Source organism: Rhinoderma darwinii, chromosome 7 (assembly GCF_050947455.1).
Source record: "Rhinoderma darwinii isolate aRhiDar2 chromosome 7, aRhiDar2.hap1, whole genome shotgun sequence".
Taxonomy (NCBI): Eukaryota; Metazoa; Chordata; class Amphibia; order Anura; family Rhinodermatidae; genus Rhinoderma; species Rhinoderma darwinii.
Genome location: NC_134693.1, coordinates 50,081,079 through 50,095,825, shown reverse-complemented (window position 1 = coordinate 50,095,825; position 14,747 = coordinate 50,081,079). Strand labels below are relative to the sequence as shown.

The window sequence follows — 14,747 nt, the reverse complement described above, 5'->3', positions numbered from 1 at the left end:
CCAAGGGATGTATGATACATTTTAAAACACTCTTTCATACAGAGCTCTGGTTATTCGGGACACGTGTCACATTGATATATTGTGTAATCCCTTATCGCCCTCTTATAGCAGACTTTGCACCTCTTTTGACTTTTTCCCTTGTTGCCAGTTTGGGGAACTTCCCCTGGAAAGTGTTGTCGCCCTGGTACGATGCGTGTGGCCCCGCTTCCAGAAGTACTGGGTGCCCCCCCTTCTTGGTCCCTAAAGATTAGGTTCTTGATAATCACCTCTTGAAATTCCAGGAAAGTTCCCGTCTGGCCTGCACATCGACGTAGCACGTACGCATTGTACAAAGCCATCTGTATGATGTGCACGGCCAGCTTCTTATACCACACCGCATAGCGCTGTAGGGCTTCAGGGCTTGATCTTACAAGTCCATCCCTCCCATGTAACTATTGTAGTCCAGTATGCAGTCTGGTTTGGGGGTGGCCTTTCCTTCATATATCCTAAACCTGTAGGTATACCCTGATGCACTCTCGCAGCTTATACATCTTCACGCCATACCTTGCCCTCTTACCCGGCAGGTACTCGCGGAATTGAACCCTTTAAAATGTACCAGGGACTCATCAATAGAAATACACTTCTCGAGGTGTATGCTTGGGAAAACCGGGCACTGAAACGGTCTAATAGGGGTCTCTGTTTATACAAACGGTCAAAACTGGGGTAATCTCGGGGTGGGCACGGCTCATTATCAGTATAATGTAAGAAGCGAAGTATTACCTCATTTATTTATTTTTTTAGGTTCCAGTTCAGTTCTGAAGTTGCTTTGAGGGGCCCATATATTAGAAACCCCTATGAAATACCCCATTTTAGAAACTAGACCCCTCAAAGTATTCACAACAGCATTTAGAAAGTTTATGAACCCTTTAGGTGTTTCACAAAAATTTAGAGCAAAGTAGAGGTGAAATTGACTTTTTTTTTTTTGTCAGAAAATCCTCTTTATACCATTTTTTTTATAACACTAAAGGATTTATCAGAGAAACGCAAATTAATACGTATTGCCCAGATTCTGCAGTTTTTGAAATATCCCACATGTGGCCCTCGGGCGGTAATGGACTGAAGCACCGGCCTCCGAAGCAAAGTCGCACCTAGTGGATTTTGAGGCCTCTTTTTTATTAGGCACCATGTCCGGTTTGAAGAGGTCTTGTGGTGCCAAAACATTGGGAACCCCCCAAAAGTGACCCCAATTTAGAAACTAGACCCCTTGAGGAATACATTGTAGTTTTCTTGGGGTGCATGCAGCTTTTTGATCAGTTTTTATTCTATTTTTAGGTGGCGTGGTGACTAAAAAACAGCAATTGTACTATTGTTTTTTTTTTTTTTGTTTTTTTTTACAGCGTTCACCGTGCGCTATAAATAAAATATTCACTTTATTCTGCGGGGCGAAACGATTACGGCGATACCAGATGTTTATAGTTTTTTTATGTCTTATGGCGTTTGCACAATAAAATACGTTTTCTAAACAATCATTCACTTTTTGTGTTACCTTATTCTAAGAGCCAGAACGTTTTTATTTTTCAATCCATAAAGCCGTGCGAGGACTTATTTTTTGTGTAACGAACTGTAGTTTCGATCAGTACCATTTTTAGGTACATGCGACTTTTTGATCTCTTTTTATTCCATTTTTTGGGAGGTGAAGTGACCAAAGAATTGTGATTTGTGATTGTGGTACGGTTTATTATTATTTTATTTTACGGCGTTCATCGTGCGGGATAAATAACAAAATAATTTTGTAGTTCAGGCCGTTACGGACGTGGCGATACCAATTATGTATAGTTTATTTGTTTGTTTATATATTTTTATTAATAATAAAGGACTGATAAGGGAAAAAGGGGGATTTTTACTTTTATTACTTTTAAATCTTTTATTTTCTTATTTTTACACATCTTTTTTTAACTTTTTTTTTACTTTATTACTAGGGGACATGAGGGCAGGAGGCTCTGATCGCTATTCTAATACACTGCACTACATGCGTAGTGCAGTGTATTAGAACTGTCAGCTACTCACTGACAGCAAGCATAGTGGGTCCTGACGTTGTCAGGACCCACTAGGCTTCCGTCTATGGCATAGCCGGACGCCATTGTTTGGTGTCCGGTTGCCATAGTCACCATCGCCGGCCGCTATCGCGTAGCAGGCCGGCGATGGCAGCTTAACCCCTAAAAAGCCGCGATCTCTATAGAACGCGGCTTTTAAGGGGTTAATCAGCGGGGACACAGCGATCGGTCCCCGCTGTAGGAGCTGTGACAGCTGCTGAACAAGACAGCAGCGTCACAGCTCCTGTATGTGTCGGGAGGACGGCCGAAACGGCCGTTACTCCCGTGACGTACTATTACGGCATGGAGCGCGAACGATACAGCTGCCATGACGTAATAGTACGTCAAGGAGCGGGAAGGGGTTAAGCACTGTTTTCCGCAGCAGAGATTTTGTCTGAAAAAAAAACACTTTTTTTTTGTCTGTAATTCCCTGCAAGACCTAGGACGGATGTGCTGCGTACCCTAATAGTTCTGGACATGTTTTCAAGTCATAGAATATTTAACCCAGAAGATCAAAGATCTCAATCTGTCTTAAATAGCCTGAACAATTATATACACGTGTGTTACCTAGCTGCCTGTCCATCTATATTATGAAGTTGTAAAGTTGTTCCTCACAGTGTACCCGCAGCTTGTCTTGAATAATTGAGCAAAAGAGAAATCAATTCTCAATTAAATAGTCCTTAATGGACGAGCTGTTGTTTTTTCTCTATTTATTTTGCAACTGGCCAGAAATCAGACAGGAAACTTTGCATTTTGCAAGTCCTCAATAAAAGAAGTAAACTTTTCCATTTAGTGTCACCTGATGTCTTATTTGATTTAGTAATAATATTTCTCTGAGATCCAAATAAATTACAACATATCAAATATATTGTAATTTTTTTTTAATTTCTTTTTTTAAAAGGGGTTGTTTCGATTAGCACATATTAATGTCATAGAGCGGTACCTTCACTCTACACCCTTCTTTATCAGTGTGAATGGAGAACCACTATTTAAATTGCATATAATTGTATATTCCACCTGCAACGGCCTCTATATGGGAAATGCATGGCTAGTCGCAACTTCCTTCAACAATGAGCGTATGTTCGCATGTAGCGTATGTGCTGCAGATTTTCTATCCGGATTTCAGTAGCAGCTAAGCGGGACCCTGTGATGATAAGCTGTAGCGGTCTTCACAGGAGGCCGTCTGGACACTGAGCAGCCGGAAGAGAAGGGATAGGTTGCTATGGCAAAGACACGAGAGAAGAGTATTGGCCTTTTTTTATCTGGCGGCCACTTTCCGCAATGGTTAATCTGGCATACATATGCACCAAGTTAAAGTACCATTTGGTGCAAAAATTCGGCTGATTTCTGTACATGTTCTGGGCCGGATACGCTGCAGACTTTTTTCAGCGTATCTGACCCATGTGAACTTACACTAATAGCTAATCATGGGGGATTTTATAAGCTGGACCTGCAGCAGTCAGCTGATTACCAGGCCAGCGTCATTGTAAAAAGATGATCACCACTAGTCAGACATACAGTGAAGGAAATAAGTATTTGATCCCTTGCTGATTTTGTAAGTTTGCCCAGTGTCAAAGACATGAACAGTCTAGAATTTTTAGGCTAGGTTAATTTTACCAGTGAGAGATAGATTATATAAAAAAAAATAAAAAAAAATCACATTGTTAAAATTATATATATTTATTTGCATTGTGCACAGAGAAATAAGTATTTGATCCCTTTGGCAAACAAGACTTAATACTTGGTGGCAAAACCCTTGTTGGCAAGCACAGCAGTCAGACGTTTTTGTAGTTGATGATGAGGTTTGCACACATGTTAGATGGAATTTTGGCCCACTCCTCTTTGCAGATCATCTGTAAATCATTAAGATTTCGAGGCTGTCGCTTGGCAACTCGGATCTTCAGCTCCCTCCATAAGTTTTCGATGGGATTAAGGTCTGGAGACTGGCTAGGCCACTCCATGACCTTAATGTGCTTCTTTTTGAGCCACTCCTTTGTTGCCTTGGCTGTATGTTTCTGGTCATTGTTGTGCTGGAAGACACAGCCACGAGCCATTTTTAATGTCCTGGTGGAGGGAAGGAGGTTGTCACTCAGGATTTGACGGTACATGGCTCCATCCATTCTCCCATTGATGCGGTGAATTAGTCCTGTGCCCTTAGCAGAGAAACACCCCCAAAACATAATGTTTCCACCTCCATGCTTGATAGTGGGGACGGTGTTCTTTGGGTCATAGGCAGCATTTCTCTTCCTCCAAACACGGCGAGTTGAGTTAATGCCAAAGAGCTCAATTTTAGTCTCATCTGAACACAGCACCTTCTCCCAATCACTCTCAGAATCATCCAGATGTTCATTTGCAGACTTCAGACGGGCCTGTACATGTGCCTTCTTGAGCAGGGGGACCTTGCGGGCACTGCAGGATTTGAATCCATTACGGCATAATTTGTTACCAATGGTTTTCTTGGTGACTGTGGTCCCAGCTGTGTTGAGATCATTAACAAGTTTCCCCCGAGTAGTTTTCAGCTGAGCTCTCACCTTCCTCAGGATCAAGGATACCCCACGAGGTGAGATTTTGCATGGAGCCCCAGATCGATGTCGATTGACAGTCATTTTGTATGTCTTCCATTTTTTTACTATTGCACCAACAGTTGTCTCCTTCTCACCCAGCGTCTTACTTATGGTTTTGTAGCCCATTCCAGCCTTGTGCAGGTCTATGATCTTGTCCCTGACATCCTTAGAAAGCTCTTTGGTCTTGCTCATGTTGTAGAGGTTAGAGTCAGACTGATTAATTGAGTCTGTGGACAGGAGTCTTTTATACAGGTGACCATGTAAGACAGCTGTCTTTAATGCAGGCGCCAAGTTGATTTGGAGCATGTAACTGGTCTGGAGGAGGCTGAACTCTTAAAGGTTGGTAGGAGATCAAATACTTATTTCTCTGTGCACAATGCAAATAAATATATATAATTTTGACTATGTGATTTTCTTTATTTTTTTTTATATAATCTATCTCTCACTGGTAAAATTAACCTAGCCTAAAAATTCTAGACTGTTCATGTCTTTGACAGTGGGCAAACTTACAAAATCAGCAAGGGATCAAATACTTATTTCCTCCACTGTATATATTATCCAATAATTTTTAAATCATTTATTTAATATCTAAATAAAAAATATCAATCCCCAACTACAAAATCTTCCTATTTTACTAAAAAAGTATTTTATAGGGTTATGCGCCATATGCTTATGCGAGATTCCATAAAACCATGACTTCTGTTTATAATAGAGCTATGACATCTATGTCAGATCCATTTATAAATGGGTAACGGCAAAGCCCAACAGATCCAATTAACTTCAGTGGGGTCCATCAATGTACCGTCTATTTTTGACAGCAAGTACAGCTCTGTAGAGTGCACTTTTCTTGCTGTGAAAAATACTTTTACCTGTTCCCAACCACACCTCCTGTCATTATCGTGAGGGGCAGAGTATGGACTGGGCTCAATGAGGTAATGTAAACAATAAAAAAATAAGTAAAGTTGATAGCAGCGCATATTTAAAAGTCCAAACTCTTACAATGTAACCATATTTAATCCGCCATTAAAACGAAAAACATCAGAATTGACGTTTTTGGTTTCCTTACCTCAAAAGGAAAATGAAAATCAAAAAGTCATGTTTATCCTAAAATAGTACCAATAAAAACTATAGCCAAACTGCAAAAAACAAGCCCTCATACAGCTCCATCAACGGAGTTATAAAAAAGTTCTACATCTCAGAATATGGTGAAACAAACCACATTTATTTAACAAATTGTTTTTATTTTCTAAAAGCAGCAAAAGATTTAAACAAATATAAATTTGGTATCGTCAGAATCGTATTGACTCAAAGTGTGAATATCGCAAAAATGCAACCCAAAAAACAATGGAGGAATTGTTTTGTTTTTTCCATTTCACCTCACAAAATAATTGTTAAGAGGTTCCTATTATATGGTAAAATAAATTGTGCCATTAAAAATTACAACTCGTCTCTCAAAACAAATGTCTCATGCAGCTATGTTGACAGTAAAATAAAAAAAGTTAGGGCATATGGAATGCGGGAATGAAAATGAAAAAACTAACAAAAACTTAGATGGAATGTAAGCTCTTGAGTAGTCCTATTAAAAATTATTGAAAGTTATTTTTAGAACCTCAAAGAGATAATAATTATATTTATATATATATATATATTTAGATAGATAGATAGATAGATAGATAGATAGATAGATAGATAGATAGATAGATAGATAGATAGATAGATAGATAGATAGATAGATAGATAGATAGATAGATAGATAGATAGATAGATATATGGTTATTTATTTATTTATATATCTGTCCTTAATGGACAATATTTTCTTATGGGCTAAAGCTCCCTGGGTATTTCTGGAAAGGTGGAGTGTGGAGTTAGTTGTGTTTGATGTGAGAAAGTTGAGTAACTTTTTATTCTACTAAGCGATAAACATTAATATTTTTTTCTTGTTTTAATAAAAATGTCAAGGAAATATTTTTTTCTTGCCAGGAATCAGATACAAGAAAAGGTCAAATGGATTTCTAACATACCATTTTAAACACTCATATACTTTGTGCTGCATGGGGGTTGTGCAGATCTGTCGTTTCCTGTCACTGCCATTTTTCCCAATGGCATGAATTTGACAAATCGCTTGTCAGAGAAAGGTCTGAACCTCTGGGAAAGCAGCACATTAGGAACTATTCATCATATGGACTCACAGTGTTAACCATTTTGTATACTACCCCAACCATAATAAAAAGTTACCCTAGCATCAACTGGCTTATCAGACAGCTATCTTGTAAAATTGTTCAATAGGGCATGATTCCTATATACACTATATGGACAAAATTATTGGGACACACCTCTTAATCATTGAATTTAGGTGTTTGATTCAGTCCCATTTCCACAGGTGTATAAAATCCAGCACCTAGCTCTGCAGTCTACCTATACAAACATTTGTGAAATAATGGGTCGTTCTAAAGAGCTCACTGAATTCCAGCAAGGTATTGTAATAGGATGTCACCACTGCAACAAGTCAGTACGAGAAATTTCTTCCCTCCTCGATATTCCACGAACAACTGTGAGTGGTGTTATTGCAAAGTGAAAGCATTTAGAAACCACAGAAACTCATCCACCAAATGGCAGACCACGTAAACTTACAGAGCTGGGTCGCTGAGTGCTGAGGCGCATAGTGCATAATAGTCGCCAACGCTCTGCTGATTCAATGACTGCAACATTCCAAACCTCCTCTGGCATTAACATCAGTACGAAAACTGTGTGCCGGGAGCTTAATGGCCTGGGTTTCCATGGCCGAGAAACTGAATGCAAGCCTTAAATCACCAAGCACAATGCCAAAGGTTGGGTGGAGTTGTGTAAAGCATGCCACCACTGGGCTCCGGAGGAGTGGAAACGTGTTCTGTGGAGTGACAAATCACGCTCCTCTATCTGGCAGTCTGATGGACGAGTTAGGGTTTGGAAACTGCCAGGAGAACGTTACCTGCCTGACTGCATTTTGCCAAATGTTAAGTTTGGTGGAGGAGGGATAATGCTAAGGGGTTATTTTTCAGGAGTCGCCTAGGTCCCTTAGTTCCAGTGAAGGGAAATCCTGATGCTTCAGCATACCAAGACATTTTAGACAATTGTATGCTTCCAACTTTGTGAGGAAAGTCTGGAGAAGACCTTTTTCTGTTCTAGCAGGACTTTGTCACAGTGCACAAAGCAAGGTCCATAAAGGCATGGTTGGGTGAGTTTGGTGTGGAAGAATTTACTGGCCCGTGCAGAGCCCTGACCTCAACCCCATCGAATACTTTTAGAATTGACTTGAACGGGGATTGCGAGTCAGGCCCTCTCGTCCAACATAAATGTTCGACCTCACAAATGCTCTTATGGATTAAAAAATCTAGTAGAAAGCCTTCCAAGAAGAGTGGAAGCTGTTTTAGCTGCAAAGTGGGGACCAACTACACATTAATGCCTATGGATTTAAAATTGGATGTCATAAAAGCTTCTGTAGGTATAATTTGTAGGTGTTACAATACTTTTGTTCATTATAGCATCATTATCAAATTTTGGGCAGAACATAAGATTCTTAAGAAACACAGAAAGCTTAATTTTAACCTAATATGTTTTACATTAAAATTACAAAGGTATCGACAGGGTATACTACTATTGGGGCTGAAAGTGGGGGCTTGATGCTGAACCATGCCTCCAAGTGTTGACTTCAAATTCTGAAAGTGTTACCAGGTTGATAGGTCCTCAGCGATACAGGTCTTGGAATGTGGTGGGAATTGTACAGGTTTTTGGCTTCATAACTGGCTGGATGCATAACTGGTTGTGGGTCCTGATGTTTAGCAGATTCATAAGAAGCAAATGGTGGTAGAATAGCTGAACCAGACCTCCCATAATGTTCCTGGACCTCTATGATGAATAGGCTGGTAATATACTCAAGTTTTAATTGTGAGTCAGAGGCATTGCTTGAATCTGCTCGGCCACCCCTTGGCACAGGTGTCTAGTGACTAATGGAACTCTAATTCTGTATTTATGTTAGGTACATTAGGGCTAATTTGTAGAGTCCAATTTTGTGCTATAGTCTATGAATATCAAAGGGGAGAGAAAAGACATGGACCGCACATCCACTGTATACAATGATCAATTGCGGCTAGGCAAAATATATAAATATGAACGAGAGGTTCTTTGTAACATTTTGATCAAATTGTTTGCAAGCCCACTTGCCACTTCACGGCGACCTCTGAAAGTGGGTCCCTACTCTAACGGTATAGTCTATGAATAGCTTAGAGGGTGCACACAGAGGAGTATATACGGTTATATGCAAAAAAATATTTATCTTCTAGCCCCATGATGGCACATCAGGAAGATGATTAGCGAGTGCAAGCACTTCCTTAATTGAGGATGTGTAACTTTAGTCTCCTGAACCCCAATGCAAAATCTGCAATAGGGTCCCCAAGCTACCATGTGCCATTTATAATATTTGTATTCTAATGGGGTCTTTAGGTCCCCTCAGGCACCAGGGCCCAGGTGCGACTGCTATTTCTGCACCCCCTATAGCTATGACACTGCTTTTATTGCATTGTTATTAGCTAACCTGTAAGATAAGCTATCACAAAGAGTCTTTCCCATAATTCCAAACCGTCCTGGAGTCAGCGGGACAGTTTCAGGATTCCAGGCCGTGTCCCGCTGTCCCAGTTGGCTGGTGGTATGTCCGCAGGACACAGATACAGTTGAACCCAATGCTGAAGCAGGGAACCGTCAGCTCCCTGACTCAGCATTCAACTATGGAGTCCTGAGCCAGAACAGTGCAAGCTCTCTGCCCCGGGACTCCTGTCTTGGGAAAGCCCTCATATATGTACACTGACGTCAGTGGCTCCTCCAGGAGCGGAATCCCCGTCCAGAGCGTACCCCTTCTGGAGAATCCCATGGCATCACTATCCATATATGGACAGTGACGTCAAGGGCTCTTCCTGAAGCTGAATCCCCGGCCAGAGCATTGCTGGTGCACTGGTTGGGGGTTCCGCTCCTAGATGTAGGTGTTAGTGCTATCGACAGGGGTGGTTGACCACTATCTACAGGCAGGGTGGGGCCATCTTCAAGGGGGTGTGGCACTATCTACATGGGCACTGTGGCACTATATGGGCACCATCTTTATGGGCACTGGCACTTTATATCTGGGCACTGGCACTTTATATGTGGGCACTGGCACTTAATATGTGGACACTGGGGCACTATGCGGGCACTGTGGCACTATCTACATGGGCACTGTGACACTATGTAAGCACTGTGGCACTATCTACATGGGCAATGTGGCACTATGTTGGCACTGGCACTTTATATGTGGGCACTGGCACTTTATATGTGGGCACTGTGGCACTATGTGGGCACTGTGGTGGTATGTGGGCACTGGCAACATCTGTGTGGGCACTATCTACAGTGGGAACTGTGGCACTATCTACAGGGTATTGAGGCACCATGGAGCATTATACTGTATGGGACATCTGTGTGGCCATTATGCTATATGGGGGCCGCAATGGGGACTTTATGCTGTATGGGGACAGCTATGCAGCATTACACTGTATGGGGGCATCTGTGTTTGCTTTATACTGTATGGGGGCATCTATGAGAGCATTATACTGTATGGGGCCATTATACCGTGCGGGGGCAGCTATTTGGCATTATACTGTGTGGGGAGGCTATTTGGCATTATACTGTGTGGGGGCAGCTATAGTGGCTTTATACTGTGTGGGGGTTATATGGGGGCATTATACTGTGGGGAGGCACTATGGGAGCATGATACTGTGTGGTCTGAACCGGGTGTGTATAGACGGGGATTGTGCGAGTTCGAGGCGTGGCTTAAAAGGAAAAAAAATCTGTCTCTCTTTGCGATACATAAAATTTAGGAGGTATGGTCTTTCCAAGTAATTCCTGGTGACTCATTTGAAAAAAATTAACAGGTTGTGGTAAAAAGGAAACAATATTATCTGATATTGTAAATAAAATCCTAAATAAAACTCTTTGATCCAATATTTAATCATGGCTGTTACTTGTTGTGAATTATTAGCATCATAAATATTTCTGTTGAACAGTTTTACTGATTTGAAAATATGACATAAAGCAGAAATCAATGTTATCCAGCTTAGAGTTATCCAATGCATTTCTACAGGCTGATTAAAGTTCTCAAGTGAAAATTATAACTACACAATGCTAGGTAAGTGCAGTGAGTCCTTTACACAGGGTCATAACTATATGGGGGTGCATAGACTGCAGTTGCACCCTAGCCTTAGTGCCTGGGGGCCAATGGCTCTTATAATAGAACAGCAATGCTATAAATGTAAATGTGATAATTGGAAGTGTCATGTTATAGGTTTTGTCTAGGAGCTTTATGTTCCAAGTTTTATTAGCAGCCCGTTTAAGAATTTGTGTGCTCCGTCTATTACCCTCAATCTCGATACTTGGCAACAAACGGCTGAACAGCAGCACTGGCGATTCTAGAGGAAATGATTGCCATGCTCTATCTATACAGAACTCATACACTATTTGTACAAAAAATTTGTACATTTTGTTGTTATCATTGCATGCACAGGGCATATTATTAGAAATGAGCGAATCGATTCAACACAAATGAAATTGGTTATAAATTTCCCAAAAGTTTCAGGCTTTAGCGAATCAGAAACTTTTGGGATTTGCCAGAATCACTGATAATGACGGCCGCCATTTTACAGATCAGAAGAAGACAGAGAAGAATGATCACATGACCTCAGGTGTTAGCCTGGTGGTCTTCCCTATAATGCCTTGCATGCAGCCCTTCCTCTAGCACAACCAATTATGAGGGGTATAGGTGTGAGTCACCGATGACTCATGGATGACAGTTACATGACTCATAGCCACTATGAACAACAGCCCAACCAGAAAATGCTGCCGCATTGTGAGGATACAGATGGGAGAGAAAAGACGTCAGACAGAGAGTTAGAGAGAGTAAAACACAGAATACAGATAGTTAGTGGATTAGTGTCAGTGAGTTTGTTTCATGGTGAGAAGAGACTAGATTAAAGAATAGATAGTTAGATTTACAATAATTTGATAGAGAGATAGGTTTTAGAGAGAGATAGGAGTGAGTCAGTCAGGGTCAGTGCGTTAGGCTGCTGCTGAAGATATAGAATTCATTCATCTTCTTCAATGATAATAATACTGGTTAAATTTACATTTAAATCCTGGTGCTGATAACATTCCGCTGCCTGCTGAAACAGACGTTACGGACGTGACATCACTCATTGTTTTGCATGTATCTAATTGCTAATAATATCGCCACCAAAAATTGGTGTATTGTTCTGCGTCAAGCAGTTACATAGTGCGGTTATACTTCAGTCTGTGTCCAAGTGACAATTTTTTTTCAAATGAATAGATATTACTTTTAAATCCTGGCGCTGAAGAGTGCCACTGCCTGCTATTACAGATGTCACTGTTGTGACATTACTCATTGTTTTGCATATATCAAATTGCTAATACTGCCACCCAAATTTACATATTGTTCTGCGGCAAACTAAGCCAACAATAACAGCAGCAGCAGCAATACACTGCATTTTTAGCAGACAGACTATGTGACATCAGAATTTTATATCTGCCCAAAAAAGGGATCATTTTTGCACCTTTTTTTAAAAAAAAATCATAAAACATCTGACAGTGCGGTGTGTTTTTAAACAGGCTGTTACCATCCGTTTACCCATAGACATATATGTTGCTGTCACTTTCACATGACTAATGTTGTCTTGGCGTTAAAGAGCTTGAAAGGGGTTGGATACAGTCCTTTAAGACCTCAGAGTGTCATACACAACTTTTCTGAACAATTGGGAAACTTTCGATAGAATTGGACCCAAAACTAATTTCAGGAAATTTGCTTATTTCTACATATTATCAATAAGGTGTAATAGGTTATTTGTTAAACATCCCATAAGAAATAGGCTGGTGGCAAGTGAATAATACCAAGTCGTCCATCTCCAATCATTCATTTATGAGGGGAGAACCTCTTGGAGTTTTATTTTATTATGTTACTAGCTGGTTACGTGTTTAACCAGCTAGTAACACTCTGATATGTATTATTCATACCACCTAACCTTTGGTGATCACAAATGCTCTTTTTTTCACGTTTAGTAATTATATTCCACTGCTTTTGTATTCTAGTTCAAGTTCAAGTTCTAAAAGTTTTCTGCTACTCACATAAAGTTTATTCAATAAAAGTGTCTTTTTTATCTTATTACTTTAGAATGTTAATGACCGACGAAAGGTTTTATCCTGGCAAATAATTTACTACTGACATTGGAATTGTATATTGTAAGTGTTCATTCATAAATAATATTTATTTCTATCTCCACAGCAAACGTCTGCGACAATGAGTTGCTTCGTTGTCAAAATGGAGGAGTTTGCCACAACAATGTAAAGTGCCAATGTCTTCCTGGCTACACGGGCATATGGTGTGAGAAACAAAAGTGTGAGGACACCGGGGGCTGTTCTTCTTCTAAATCTGGACAAGAATCTATTGCCCATAACTTCTATCTGACCACCATGATAATTGTAGCTCGGCTCTGCACTTTGTAAAAACGTCAATAATGTACCTACAATTTTCCATGGAGAATGAAGTGACTATGAGAGAAAAAGCTAAATAAATATAAAGGAATAAATAAATTATATACACACTGAGAGGGCCTGACTGTACTAAGCCATATGTATCAATTTGTGAATGAGAGATCCATGACTGTTATGATTCTGGCTAATAAGATGGCTGCCTCAAGGAGGACTGCCATGGTATCAGAACCAGCTGTAAGGACCTTCAACAAATAAGAGGCCTTAGTAACACGCTCACCTCAAGCAGAGCTGATGCCATGGTAAACGCAGGTGAAATTCCTTTAGACCCTTCAAAGTCCCAAGCAAGCCGGCTGTGTCAAGCAGGACTGCTACCATGGCAGGATCTATCACGTTATTTAAATGCCCTTAAATTGCTCCAGAAATGGACAAGAGCTTGTTTGCAACTTCCACTCGGTTACTGTACCTCTCAGCCCAGTGTGTGGACCAACCAAATAGCGTCATTCTTTGCTGCCAGTGCATTGTGGGTAAAGGAAAGCGGCCATATTGGTCCCCTAATACCCTAACACCTGTGCTTTTGTGAACGTCGCTCCGTATACCCTTGTTGGTCGAAAGATTTTATTTGTCCAATGTTAGTGGCGCACATATCTCCTTTCATGGCCCCACATCCTTTAAGAGAGTAATTCAAGGCTTGTATATCATAGATACGCCAAACTGAAAAAAAAATATATATATATAAGGCGTATGATATTCAATATGAGAAAAGGCTAGAGATTAAGCAAAAATAAAATGTATTTATCCTTTTGTATTCAAATGAAGTTATTTTTCTTGAAACAATGTAAAATGTAGATTTTTTTGTATTATTGCAAATCCGTGTTTAACAGACAATCTATTAAGTGAATATCATCAAAATATCAGAAAATATTTTTTATTTTTATTATTTTTTTCTTTACTTTTTAAATTCTATATTATTTTTAATTTTATTACGTTACTTATTTCATCCCTTTCACGGCTATAGGGGCTAAATGTTCTCTTGCCCCATTTGGGCCGTAAATGGGTGACATGCTCAGAAAATCTTCCTTAGGGAGCATGTGCTGGTGTTATAGAAAGCCACAAGTTTACATTCAAAAGACGTGTAATAATGTTCCACCAAAGGAAATTCTAAATGTTTTCTTGTTGTTTTAAAACACTGGAAGATTTCAAAGGAATAAACATAACTGAAAACAATTTACCAACAATGTAATGCAATTCTTTTTTTTCATCAGGAGATGAAAGTAATGGGAGTCACAGAGATAAAACTAGATAAAAAAAAAGACAACAAAACCCAGTCGATAGTGCAGTTAGGTGGCCATATTTTAGGGGGAATGCCACAGAGTAGACTACTTGCCCATTGGGGTATGTGCACACGATGAGAGGCTTTTACGTCTGAAAAGACAGACTGTTTTCAGGAGAAAACAGCTGCGTCGTTTCAGACGTAAAAGCTCCTCCTCGTATTATGCGAGGCGTCTTTGACGTTTGTAATCTTGAGCTGCTCTTCATTGACTTCAATGAAGAA

The 14,747-nt window shown here is 40.1% G+C and overlaps 1 protein-coding gene across 6 annotated transcripts in view; it reads left to right on the top strand.

Moving 5' to 3' along the window:
- The window catches only part of NTNG1 (netrin G1), a 253,959-nt gene extending 239,540 nt beyond the window's left edge, over window positions 1-14,419 (top strand). For all 6 annotated transcript variants that reach the window (XM_075833361.1, XM_075833363.1, XM_075833362.1 and 3 more), the window contains one exon: window positions 12,987-14,419. In XM_075833361.1, coding sequence (XP_075689476.1) covers window positions 12,987-13,207 — 221 coding nt within the window. In that variant the 3' untranslated portion in view covers window positions 13,208-14,419. The remainder of the gene's footprint in view (window positions 1-12,986) is intronic.
- Window positions 14,420-14,747: the final 328 nt, after the last annotated feature.